At 53.8% G+C, this 12259-nt stretch overlaps 1 protein-coding gene across 6 annotated transcripts in view; it reads left to right on the top strand.

The window, feature by feature from the left end:
• Window positions 1-12259, top strand: part of EMID1 (EMI domain containing 1) — a 35842-nt gene that overhangs the window by 4766 nt on the left and 18817 nt on the right. For 3 of the 6 annotated variants that reach the window (XM_080941244.1, XM_080941246.1, XM_080941245.1), the window contains exons 2-5: window positions 1250-1363; window positions 1742-1845; window positions 9876-9953; window positions 10882-10943. In XM_080941244.1, the coding sequence (XP_080797370.1) occupies window positions 1250-1363; window positions 1742-1845; window positions 9876-9953; window positions 10882-10943 (358 nt within the window). The remainder of the gene's footprint in view (window positions 1-1249; window positions 1364-1741; window positions 1846-9875; window positions 9954-10881; window positions 10944-12259) is intronic. The other 3 variants (XM_080941247.1, XM_080941248.1, XM_080941249.1) reach the window with 2 other exon arrangements.

Below are 12259 nucleotides of genomic sequence, written 5' to 3'. Positions count from 1 at the left end.
AAGTGCCTCTGCTGGGGAAGACAGCCCGGGCTGAGAAAAGCCACCTGATACCACCTCCTCCTTCCTGTGCCCCAACAAATGACCCTGGGCTCCTGACCCCAGGCTGGGCTGAGGGCTGTTGAACACCTGGAATGCTTCTGTCCCCCTCCCTGCACCAGTCCAGCAGACCCCCCCCAACTGCCCTCCCTCTACCCCACCCCGAGGAAGAGAAGCCTAAGTGTGTGAGGAGAAGGAAGTTCCCCTCATCTCCCTGGGTCTTGATAGAACCAGCCAAGGTGAGGCAAAGTCCAGGGGAAGGGGACGCTGCTGGAAAGGAGCAACAAGGCTTGGCAGGAGCACTTTCTGACCCAGTGCTGGGAGTAGTAGAAACCTGGGACTAGCCTGGGCATCTATAAGACCATGACAGAAGGCTAGACCTCCACAGGCTAACCTGAGAACCAGCTGTCACAGAGCCAGAAGCTACAGAACAAGCGTCCTTCCAGAAAGGGCAAGAGCTTGTGGAATGGTGTGTGCTTGTGGTCCCAGAGTTAGGAGGCCGAGGCAGCCCAGGATACTTAAAGAGGTTCTGTCCTAAATAAACAACTGAAATAAAGCAGAGGAAGAGAAAAGCAAATGCTCAGGGAACGCATAGATCGGTGTGCGTGACCGTAGGATAAATGATCCTTGTCAAACTGACACCTCTGGGTCAGAGCACTGTCATCTCAGAAACCCATGTCCCTGCTTGGGACACTTGCTGCACAGGAGCTGTGCCCAGCCTTCTGCTGTTCCTTCATTTACGGTCTTGAACCCCGATGTAAGCGCCACTTCCCACATGGGGAAGATGGAGGGGGCCCACAGTGGTCTCTGTAGGTAGCTGCCAGCCATGGCTTGGACTCAGCCCCAGCAGACCCCACAGCTTGCCTCTTAATCTCCAACTGAAAATGCTTCTCCTAAGAAATAAGTGAAGATTCTATTATAACCTTGAAGAGGTATGCTTCAGCTAGTTCAACGGGCGAAGCAGTAGCTCAAGGTCGGAGACCAGACAGAGGAGGCAGAGCCCTTTGAGGCCTCCTGGGAGCCCCCAGCATGACCACCCCATCTAGAGCCATCGAGTTCCCCCGTGAGCTGCAGGCTCTGTAAAACCTTCATCTAAAAACACAGAGAGCCCAGCGGTCTCTTTGCCTGGAGACTGAGGGCTCAGGAGAACACATGATCCCTCCTCCCGTCCTGGGCCTGCCCCTTGAACTTCCCTTCTGTGGGTTTGTCTCAGGAACTGGTGCTCCTACGTAGTGACCCGTACCGTCTCCTGTCATGTGCAGAATGGCACCTACCTCCAGCGAGTGCTACAGAACTGCCCATGGCCCATGGGCTGCCCCGGGAACAGGTGAGTGGGATTCCGATGGGGAGAGGACACTGGCTCTCTAGGTTGGGGCACAGCATGGGTGAAGGCCTGGGTGATTACATGGGGTGCCCGGGAAGGCTGGGGGACAAAGGCAGCATTGTGTGGGGAGGAAACTTCAGGTCCTCGGGGCTTGACGGGCTCATACTAAAGCCGTGAGTAGCACAGTCAGAGCAGGCGAGCCCAGTCAGCAGTGGAAATTCAGACCCTCACGGCCGTGGTGGTTAGTAAAGAGTTAAATCCAAACATGGAAGTTGAAGAGGGTCCAGGAAGCTCTGGCTTTGTCTTGGAGGTGGCACCTTTCCTGCAGCAGGAAAGGTAGTGGCAGCCTGTCTGAGCCAGGCTACCTGGCTTTTCTTTCAGCTACAGAACCGTGGTGAGACCCATGTACAAACTGATGTACAAGACAGTGACTGCTCGAGAGTGGAGGTGCTGCCCTGGACATTCAGGGGTGACCTGTGAGGAAGGTAGGACCTGGGACAGATTTCGAAATGTGTCCCATGCCTGTGACGCCTTCGGCCCCCTTTATGGTGACTGCTGCCTCTCTGGGCCCCGGGAAATTCCCTTGTCTGCTGTGCCAGCTTCTTTTAAGTCCTGCCATCCCAAGCTGTGTTTTCTACCGTGTGTTAGCCAGCTTCCGTCCCTCAGTACCTCGGGCAACGAACGCATTTAGAGTGAAAGGGTTTACTCTGCTTCACACTTTAGTCTTCGGGCTTCAGACCTGTGGGCGAGGCACATCATGACAGGAGTGTGTCACGTGGCTAATGGAGAAAAGGAGAGGGTTTGGGGGTAGGTGCCTGCGCCGCATCTCAGTGACCTAGGAGTCTCCTCGCCTCCATTAAAAATAGTTTCTTGTAAGCCAGGTTAGCCTTGAACTGTCTATGTAGCCAAGGATAACTTCAAACTTCTGTTCCTCTTCCCTGGGGTTCTAGGTGTGTGCCACTATGCCAGGTACTTCATGTATGTCAGGTAAACACTCTGGCAACTCAGCTACATCCCCAGCCCATAAGCCCCACCTCTTGAAAGGCACACCAGCAGTGCTGACCCTGAGGACCATATTCTCAGCATCTCAGCCTGTGGGGATGTTGAATACTCAAGCTCTGCACTGGCGAAATCCATCCAGATGTTCCCACGGGATAGCATAGCCCATCCCATCTGGAGGCCAAGAGCTACAGGAAAGGGTGCTGCACACCCAATAGCAGAAGGCCCAACAAGTTAATGGGCAAATGGCAGAGCTGGAACTCAAACCCTGTGTGTCTGGTTCTGTTGCCTGAAGTCTTTGTGGTACACTTATCCATGTCCCATCCAGGGGTACCCTTCCACACATTTCCCCATCTACATGTTAATTTGGGGTGGCTCGGTACTGGAGCTTGCAGCTCTCTCTGGGCCTTCCTGTCTCTTGTGGTGCTAGGCTCTGGGTTGCTTCACTGCCCCGCTGAGCCCACAGCAGCAGAGGTGAAAGGGTCACGGCTTCACTCACTCTCGGGGATGGCCCTATCAGGGATAAAGTGGCCCAGAATCAGTCTGAGAACCTCGCTTTAGAGAAGGCCCCACAGCACACAGTTATGTCCCTATTCCAGAAACAGGGACATGTAAGTGGGGGTTTTGTGTCAGGGGAGTGAGGAGCTGAGTGAAGCCCCGCCTCCTGCCGACTGGAGAAACTGAGGGCAGAGAGGTGGAGTTAAAGGCCCACGGTCCATTGCAAACGGGGTAGGGCTCATTGGTAGAGTAGTTGCCGGGTAGATACAAAGCTCTGGGTTCCATTGCTAACATGGAGCTGAAGCTAGGCATAGCACTGAGCCCAGGCTGATGGAACAGTTCTGAGACAGGGGTTTCCAGTGCTGCTGGAGAGGAATGGCGTGGCCATGCCCTAGATCAAACACCCTGAAGAAGGAACCGCGCAGTCAGTGTGGGAGCCTAGAAGCCTGGACCAGTTCCCTCCCCATCAGTAGAAGGTGTCCCATGGGTAAAAAGGAAAGCTGGCTGCTAGGGGCAGCTGCCAAGGAGACCACAGGGGTACTGTGGGCAAATCCCAGGGTGTGGGAGCTCAGGTGAGACCTTATCAAACAATGGTTATTGTATCCCCGGGGCCTTGGTGAGCAAGTGAGGGGAAAGGACATGTTTGGGTGGCTGATGGAGGCTGTGTGCCAGACTCTCAAGGTCTACCACTCCCTCTGTGGGGCCTTCAGGTCCCAGCCTGAGGACACAGTACCCAGAGCTTCCCATCCAGGCCAGCTTTACCACCCCACTAGCTGTGAAACCTCAGCTCAGAATTCCCCAAGCATTATACAAGGGCCTGCAGGATCCCATGAATGTAAGCCAACCCATGGCTTTGAGGTGACCCTGGGCCCCACAGATGCAGTCCCACCAGCAGCAGGAACTGGAGCAGACACAGAGGAAGGCAGTGTGCATATCCACTGTGTGTGTGTCTGTGTCTATGTGTGGGAAGCAGGGCAGGGCACGGTGGTGTACACCTTTAATACCAGCACTTAGGAGACAGAGGCAGGCAGATTTGTGTGGATTCAAGGCCAGCCTGGTCTACATAGTAAGTTCCAGAACAGCCAGAGCTATATGGTGAGACTCTATCTCAAAAGAAAACCAAGCCAGGGTATGTGTGAGTCTTCGGTGAAGGGCACCAGACTGTCAGGTGCACTTACGACAGTTTGGGCTATCCATCTGAACCTCAGATGGTAGATGGGATAGGAGGGCTGCTCCCACCTACAAGGCTGGAGCTAAGGACTGTAGGTGTCCAGTCCAAATACTCTGGAAAACTGTTCTGGGCATGGGGGTTGGGAGGCATGGGGACATTTCCAGCCCATCCTGGCCTTTGCCCCCCCCCCACGGCTGGATTTAGGCCACACTCCCCCAGCTGCTTCCCCTGATATTGGCCGTTCTTACGGCCATCCCATGGCTGTGACGTGACCCTGGGCCCCAGAGATGCATCATCCCCATCAACAGCAGGGACTGGAGCAGCCACAGAGGAAGGCAAGCACAGCCATTCCAGAGTCAAATGAAACCTGGCATCTTTTACTCCACATAAGTCTCTTCCGTGCTGGGCTTTCATGCTGGACCTGGTTCGTCAGTCAGATTCTTAGCGAGTGATTGTATGCTGGTGGGCTGGGCTGGTTTCTGTTCATACGGCATGGGGATGTTCATGCTGGGACAGTGAGCAAGGACAGTCTCAGCCACTGTTCATGACTATCAGTGAAGGGCCCATATTACAGACTGTGAGGCTCAGAGAGGGAAAGGGACCAGCCTGGGTCAGACAGCATGCAAGGGCTAGAGTTGAGATCCACCTACCCGTTGGTCCTTCCAGGCTTTGGGAGGAGCTCAGATACTACTTACCTGGCCACCTACTTGTGGAAACACAAGGATCCCAGGTCAGAACATACTATACCGGCAGGGCAGGCCGAGAGCTGGCCCAGTGCCAGGGCCCTGGCTGGAAGGGAGGAAGAGTGGAGCCGTCACATCCCTTGCTTGGGCCAGTGCCTGAGCCTGTGCAGAAAGTGGAGCTGCTGTGATCAGGGGCCCCCACACCTCCTCACTCTATCACTCTGCTGAAAGGCTCCCTGCAGTCCTACTATGCACCAGTCCCATAGTCCAGATGATAAAGCTAAGGCCCTCAGAGGGCATGGGCTTGTAGGTATTGTAACTGGGTTCTCTCCAGTGGCATCCTGCCTCAGCCCCTCCTGCAGTGACAGTGACAAGGGGCAGGGAAGCCGCCACTGTCCTCTTCCTCATCACAGTGAGGCTCAGACAGAAGGAAGCTGTGGGTCCACTCAAGCCGGATCAAACCGGCTCCAGAGTGGGGTTTGAGCTTTGTGGCAGCAGAGCTGGAGACATCCCAGGGAGCATGCTCAGACAGGTGGGGTGCTGTGAGCACCCCCCAGATGGAAAATTGGAGACGCTGGGCTCACCGTCCTCTCTTCATGACTTCCCTGGAGAACATGTGGTCTCTGCTTCCCTTCATTGGCTCACTGTCTTCAAAACGTATGTCCCTTCCCTGTCTGGAACCCCCCACAACCCTTGGTCTCTGTGGCAGGGAACCAGAGATGGACATTGACTTAGATATCTCAAAGTCTCGGAGCAGAAGTGAGGCCGGTTACGGCCATGCCCTTCCACGGCTCCTCCGCTCCTCTACTTTCCGGGGCTGGGCACCTCCCACACATGTCTGTCTTGTGCCAGCCAGGTGCCAGATACAGAACCAAACCTGTGCTTTGCTTTATAGGCTGAGTCCTCAGGGCTAAATTTTGTGCCATCCCACCGATGGCCACCACCCGTCACTCCCGTTCCTGTCTGGAAGACTCAGCCAACCCCTGCTACTCCACACCACACAACCCCTATCCTCACACCGGCCTCCGTGGCCTTGGCAATGGCAATCTCGTTCCCCTGTGGCTACCTTGGTGCTCCTGGGAAGACTGACTCTCAGCCCCACACTGACAGCCTGACTCCCTCAGCTCCAGTGCCTGGAATGGGCTAGGCACAAAGCGAGTATGTACAAACAGAATGAAACTTGTCCACCCTGAACAGGCCAGGCACATAGCAAGCCTTCTCAGAGGCCCCCCGGTTGGGCTGGAGGGTTCTTAGAGCTGAGAGCCTCAGCTCTGACCCTAAGCCCTGGCTCAGGCCACCGGCTGGTCATCCGCAAATATTTACATTTGCAAAGTAAATTCACACAGGAGACATGACCCAGCTAGGAAGGCTATGACCATGCAATCTGTGTGGTCACCAACCCAGGTGGGCCTGGATGGTCATCGGATGTGAACAAGGAAGCCCCTCCCCTGGCTCTGCTTTGGCAGGAAAAGTCACAGGGTTGGGGGAGCCCAGAGACCCCCCCCCCCAACTTCTTCCATCCTTGTCCTCAGTTCAGGGCAGGCTCGGAACCCAGCCCACTCGTCCTGCTGTATAAACTGGGCAGAACCCTCCTCTCTGGGTCTCAGTTCTTCTGTGCCCTGGCATGTGGAAGATCAGTTGGTACAGGAATGGGACATAGCTAGAGGCTACAGAGCGCACCGCCAGCCTTAAAGGGCCCAGCACACTGAGTGAGGAGCACTTCAGACCTGGGCAGTCTAGGAGGACTTCCAGAGGAGGTGACACAGAAACCACAGCTGTAGGAATTAGGGCCAGCGATGTACACATGTATAGTTTGGAACCTCCTAGGTAGTGAGGTGCCCCAGAGTCAGGGGGATCTGTGGCTCAGGGTTCTCCTGGGATAGAATATGGGGTTAGAGGAGGTTTTCAGGGCAGGGAGGCCTCAACTGTCAGCCTGCTTTAGGGCCTCTAGCCAAACACCAATGGTAGTAGGGATGGAATATCTTAACCATAGCAGGCCATTCCTATCCACAGCATCTGTACTAAGCTGTGTACACTAAAGGGCCCTCTTACAGTAAGGCACATCTCTGAAAGCGTTCTTGTCTATTTTTCGGAGCTTGGGAGGTTCAGCTGAGTCTGTGAACCCTGAATGTAAGCTCAATAGTTTTTGGTCCTTTTTGAGTCTTGTTTTTTTAAACTTGCCTTTTTTTCTTTCTCTGCTTTGCTGCTAGGGATGGACCCAGGGCTAGGCCAGCAGTCAAACACTGAGCTGACCACACCCTAGCCCTACACTCAAATTTTCTTCTTTTAGATTTACTGACTTTTATAAGTGTGTTTGGTGCATGTGTGTATGTGCTTCAGATGCCCTGGAACTGGAGTTACAGACGGTTGGGAGCCATCATGTGGGTGTTGGGGAGCAAACCTAGGGCCTCTGTAAGAACAAGTGCTCTTAAGCCAGGCAGTGATGGTGTACACCTTTACCCCCTCACACTCAGGAGGCAGAGACAGGCAGATCGCTGTGAGTTCTAGGCCAGCCTGGTCTACTGGGAGAGTTCTAGGCCAGCCTGGTCTCCTGGGAGAGTTCTAGGCCAGCCTGGTCTCCTGGGAGAGTTCTAGGACAGCCTGGTCTCCTGGGAGAGTTCTAGGCCAGCCTGGTCTACTGGGAGAGTTCTAGGACAGCTAACACTACACAAGAAGCCCTGTCTGGGGTGGTGAGGTGGGGAACCAAGTGCTCTTAGCCATTGAGCCATCTCTCCATCTCCCAAAGATATTTTAAAATCAAGTTTTATAATCTCTCTCTCTCTCTCTCTCTCTCTGTCTCTCTCTCTCTGTCTGTCTGTCTCTTCCCCCGCTGCCCCCTCTCTCAGCATAAGTTAATGATCTGGAGTTATAGGGAGTTGTGAGCCAAACAATATGGATGCTTGAAACCAAACTGGAGTCCTCTAAAAGAATAGTGCGTGCCTTCAGCAACTGGGCCTTCTCTCCATCCCCACTTAAACATTTTTGAGACAAGATGTCTCTATGCAGGCCCGGCTGGCTTCACACTCCTGGTTCTCCTGCCTCAGCCTCCCAAATGCTGGAATCTCGGGTGTGCACCAACCTCTTCTACTTGAAATTCACGTTCACATTGAGCACAGCAAGCACTTTGCTAACTGAGCCCTCTCTCCAGCCCCCGCTGGCCTTTTTCCCTAGTTCTTTATAGTTCTTGGCTAAATATCCCAAAGTAAATTCTTTGGGAAATAATTTCCAGCCACAAGTTCACTGGTCAGTAACTCAGGGACACTCTGTGTACCATGAGAGCATCTGTGTGCTCCACCTCAGGGCAGCTGTGTCTGTCACCTGCATTGTTTGGCCTGCTAGTGTGCTTCCGGAGAGTGTATTGTATGCGAACCTGTGTGTGAGGGAGTTCGAAACTAACATTTTATCAAGGTGCCTGTAGGACTTTTCTTGGCAAGGACAAGATGGTCAAGGTCCTTGTCCTGGTGGGGCAGGAGTTGAAGTCAAGGGACAGACAAGTGACAGTCACCTGGAAGCTGCTCTAATCAGCGGTCTTTGATGGTATGCACACACAGAAAATGCTGTGGGAAAAAGAAGCTAGCTATGGTGGCACACACTGCTAATCCTAATGCTAACGAGGCTGGGGCAGGAGGATTAAAAGTCTGAGGCCAGCCTGGGCTACATAGGGAGAGCCTTCTCTAAAGTAAAGAAATAAAGCGAGACACGGTGGTACACACCTATAATTATGACATTTGGGAGGTGGAGGCCTCTGCCTTGGTTTCCCCAGGAGAAAGCAGGGAGGGTTCTATTCGCTGATCCACATGGCTGTTCCTGAGACCAGGGGAGAACACCGACTCCCCGTCAGATAGACCTGTATGGTCTCCATTTACAGTGGCAAAAACAAAACAAGACCAGCATGGCGGATGCTTGGTGAGTGAAAAATCAGTGTGTGTGTGTGTGTGTGTGTGTGTGTGTGTGTGTGTGTGTGTTTGTGTGTGTGTGTGTGTGTGTGTATGTGTCCATGGGTGAGTGTGTGTGCTCACTGAGCACAAGTTAGCTGCAGTGGCTGCTTCTTGTAGAGCTGTGCTGGACCACAGAACCCACTGGGCACAAGGCTTGCTTCACAGTGGAATCTCCCCTCCATAGGCACCCCCCAATCTTTGTCCCTGTTCAGGGCTGCAAACCCCCATTCCTATATCCTGTACCTGAGCAAGTTGCAGGCCTCTGGAACTCTTAGGTAGGTCGCCGAGCCTGAGCAAAAATCCGTGTGCACATTGGGACCCGGAGCGAGGCCAGGCAGCCTCCCTGCTGGGGGCTGGCCAGAGAGACCCGTCTGGTTTGGATTGCGGCGCCTCTCACTCTCGGCCTCAGCCCACAGCCCGTGTCCAAGCAGCCAGGCTGGTGCCTTATTTGGGTCTTGTCTCCCCCATGGATGACAGACACTCCTTGGCCTTAAAAGGCAGGCATGGGGGCTGAGGAGCACAGTTACCACTGTTGGCTGGAGAGCCCCTCCAGCTGCGCCCGCCACCCTTGGCTTGGCTAGCCAGTCCCTCCAGCTGTGTGGAAAACCAGGCCCATGAAACCAGACCGGGCAGGCTGGGTGCGGAGCCGGGAGGCTCCTGGAACAGGCCGCCAGCCTCCCTCTGGCTTTCATTTAAAAATGTAAAGTCACTTTGGCCTTTGTTTGGCAAATGGGGTGTGCAGAGCAAACGTGGAAACCAACGCAGTGCCTTTATTGAGCACCTGCTGTGTACCTGAGCCCTGCATATGGACAGTAGATCCTTTGCACACGTCACCCTTATCCTGGCTTCGCCAAACAGGAACAGAGGCCTTGCGGTGCTGTTTGGCCGATGGGACAGTAGGCAGGTCCAGAGAAGACAGGTCGCACAGATCAGTAAGTAGAGGAGCCGGTTGCTGAGCTTGTCTGTTAGCTCTAAACGCTTAGCTCTGTCCCTAGCCGAGGACACTGGGAAAGCCTTCGGCTTTACGAAGCCCATCAAACAGGAAGCCTCGTCCCTGTCTCTTCGTTGCCCTGTGACCCAGGGAAGTTACTCCACCTCTCAGTGCCTCTCTGTGTATGAAGGGGAGCAGAAATCCATGGTGCGGTAACAGCAGCACAAAGGGCTGCTTAAGGAGGCAAGGCTAGCTCAGGTCAGCAGACTCTTAGCCCACTGCCCCTCCATTGCAGGCTCCCCTGGCTTCCTGGAGCCCACGTGGTCAAGCAGCAGCACGCGGCGGGTGGCAGTGAGGCCCGCAGCCTTCTCAGGTACGTCCTGCAGCAACCTCTTGGGGACCTCTGGGCTGGAGGAGATCTAGGGTAAACCCAGAGCAGTGTAGTAATTGTTCCTGGAAGCCAACTGAGTCCAGCAGTAGAGGGCCAAGGTAATGCTACTTTACCTCAGCCCCTGAACAGCCTGGAGGCAGAGGAAGTACCTAGAGGAGAGTCTGCATTGGACCGGCCACCCCACGACAACTGGACTTTGGTAGTTACAGGTCCAACTTCCTGAGTCCCACTCTGTGCAAACTCTCCGCTTTTCTGGGCGTCCCTAAGGCCCAAGCTGGATGCTTCCAAACCTCATATACTCCCAGAAGAGCTTGTTGAGCCTATTTAACAGCAGGAAACCAAGAGTCACGTGGAGCCTGTCCCTGCCCAAGGTGCTATAGCCAGGACTGGGCTGCACCAGGCCTGTGTCATCTGAGCTGAGCAGGTTAATATGTTGGGTACTCACTGTACCTTGTCACAAACTCAGGAGCCTCCTGTGTGTCATTTGCATCACACACGGCAACCGGGAGGACCAGAGCATCCAGTTTGTACAGGTTCCATAAATGGCAGAGGAGCTGAAGTGTGGCTCTGTGACACAGCCAATGTGACCTGTGAGGCCTGTAACATCCGAACTGTAGTCTGTCGGTCCCCAGCGATGATAGATTCAGGCCGGACCCTTATCCAGTAGGCAACAGCAGAATTTTCTGCCTGTAGCCTCTGGGATTGGGATCATCTGGATGCTGAGGCTGTCAGGACCAGGGTCCCAGAACCTGTGCTGGGAGAAAGGAACCCCGAGGGGTGATGACTCTGCACTTCTGCCCCACACTGCTCCCCAAGGGTTAGGGTTATTAAGTACCTGCCTCTCCCCAGGGCTGAGGACTCTCAGGGGACCTAGCTCCCCTAGTCTTAGCCCAGTCTTCCCCGCCCACAGGTTGTCTCAACTGCAGCAAAGTGTCTGAGCTCACAGAGAGGCTGAAGGCGCTGGAAGCCAAGGTGGGTGAGCTCTTGCCCTGAGCCTCCCTCACTCCTTCCTGTACCCCCCTCCTTGCCCATCCTTTGAACTTTCACCCTCAGGGCAACTCATGGGTTTTTCCAGCAGCCTGGCCTGCCCCGTCTTGGTGGCCATCCAGGTCCCTGTCCTCTGCTCCTTGTGTGTTTTCCCCATGAAGTTGATGCACAGCCCCACGGTCTGTTACACCATCCCTCCAGGAGGCCATAGCCCCCTCCCGTGAGGTTCAGTCTCAGAGAGATAAGCCATGACATATCCCCAAGAGCAATGACAGACCTTGCCTGCCTCCTCCCTTTGTCCTTTATCTTGCCCCTCTATCTTCCAGTTTGAAAACAAAAAATACCTATTACACATCTCAAGCTGTCTCAAAGTAAAAGGTTCCTGAAAATTTCAAAATACGACAATAAACAAGATTCTGAACGTAGAATCGAAAATCCAGAAAACCAGTTACAGAGACAACCTGTGCCAGAGGAAACTGGCAGCTTTTGAGGCAGGGTCTCACTGTGTAGCCCAGGCTGGCCTGAAACTCACGATATAGACCAGACTGTCCCTAGCTCAGACCCACCTATCTTTTTAAAGCCCTTGTTTGTTATGCGTGGAGGGGTTCTCTCCATCCAACATGTGGGTCTGAGGAGGCAAGCTCAAAGCATCAAGTTCAGAGGCGGGATCTCCACCCGCTGAGGATGCAGCCTGCCTACACCTGCTTCTTGCTGGGACTGCATCTGGTTTCCTTTCTCTTCTGTGTGGTCCAGGCTGGTCTTGAACTCTCGATCCTCCTGTCTCCACCTCCTGAATAACTGGGATGACAGCCATGAGCTGTCACCTTCTCATAAAAAATTACCTTTATTTATTTGTGCTTGGTGGCATGTGAGTAGTATAGTGTATTGTGAAGGTTATAGGACAATTTGGGGTGTCCTCTCTTACTGTGTGGGTTCCAGGAATTGAACTCACGTTGTTAGTCTTGCCTGTAGGAGCTTTTGCCCGCTGGCCCATCTCTAACTGGCTGTTCTCTTTTAATCCTTTTCCTCCAGGTTTTCTGAGCATGTGCAGATATACACTGTCTCTTTGTTCTGCCATTCCCTCCTCTGGGGACTTGTCCTCATCAGATGTGAGGAAGTTGAGTAAAGCGTTACTGTCATGGGGAAATCTGGAAGCCAGATCCCTGAAGATGCAGTTACATAATTACAAACCATCTACTGTGAGGACAGACCACCATCGGTGGCCATGTTTCCTTTTCCTGACCTTTGGTCAGAAGCTCAGAGTACTTGCAAAATCTTCTTCGTCCTTGGTTCTGGGTGGG

This window comes from Micromys minutus, assembly GCF_963924665.1.
Source record: "Micromys minutus genome assembly, chromosome: 1".
Taxonomy (NCBI): Eukaryota; Metazoa; Chordata; class Mammalia; order Rodentia; family Muridae; genus Micromys; species Micromys minutus.
The sequence above is the reverse complement of the archived record's forward strand: the minus strand, read 5'-3'. Positions and strand labels throughout refer to the sequence as shown.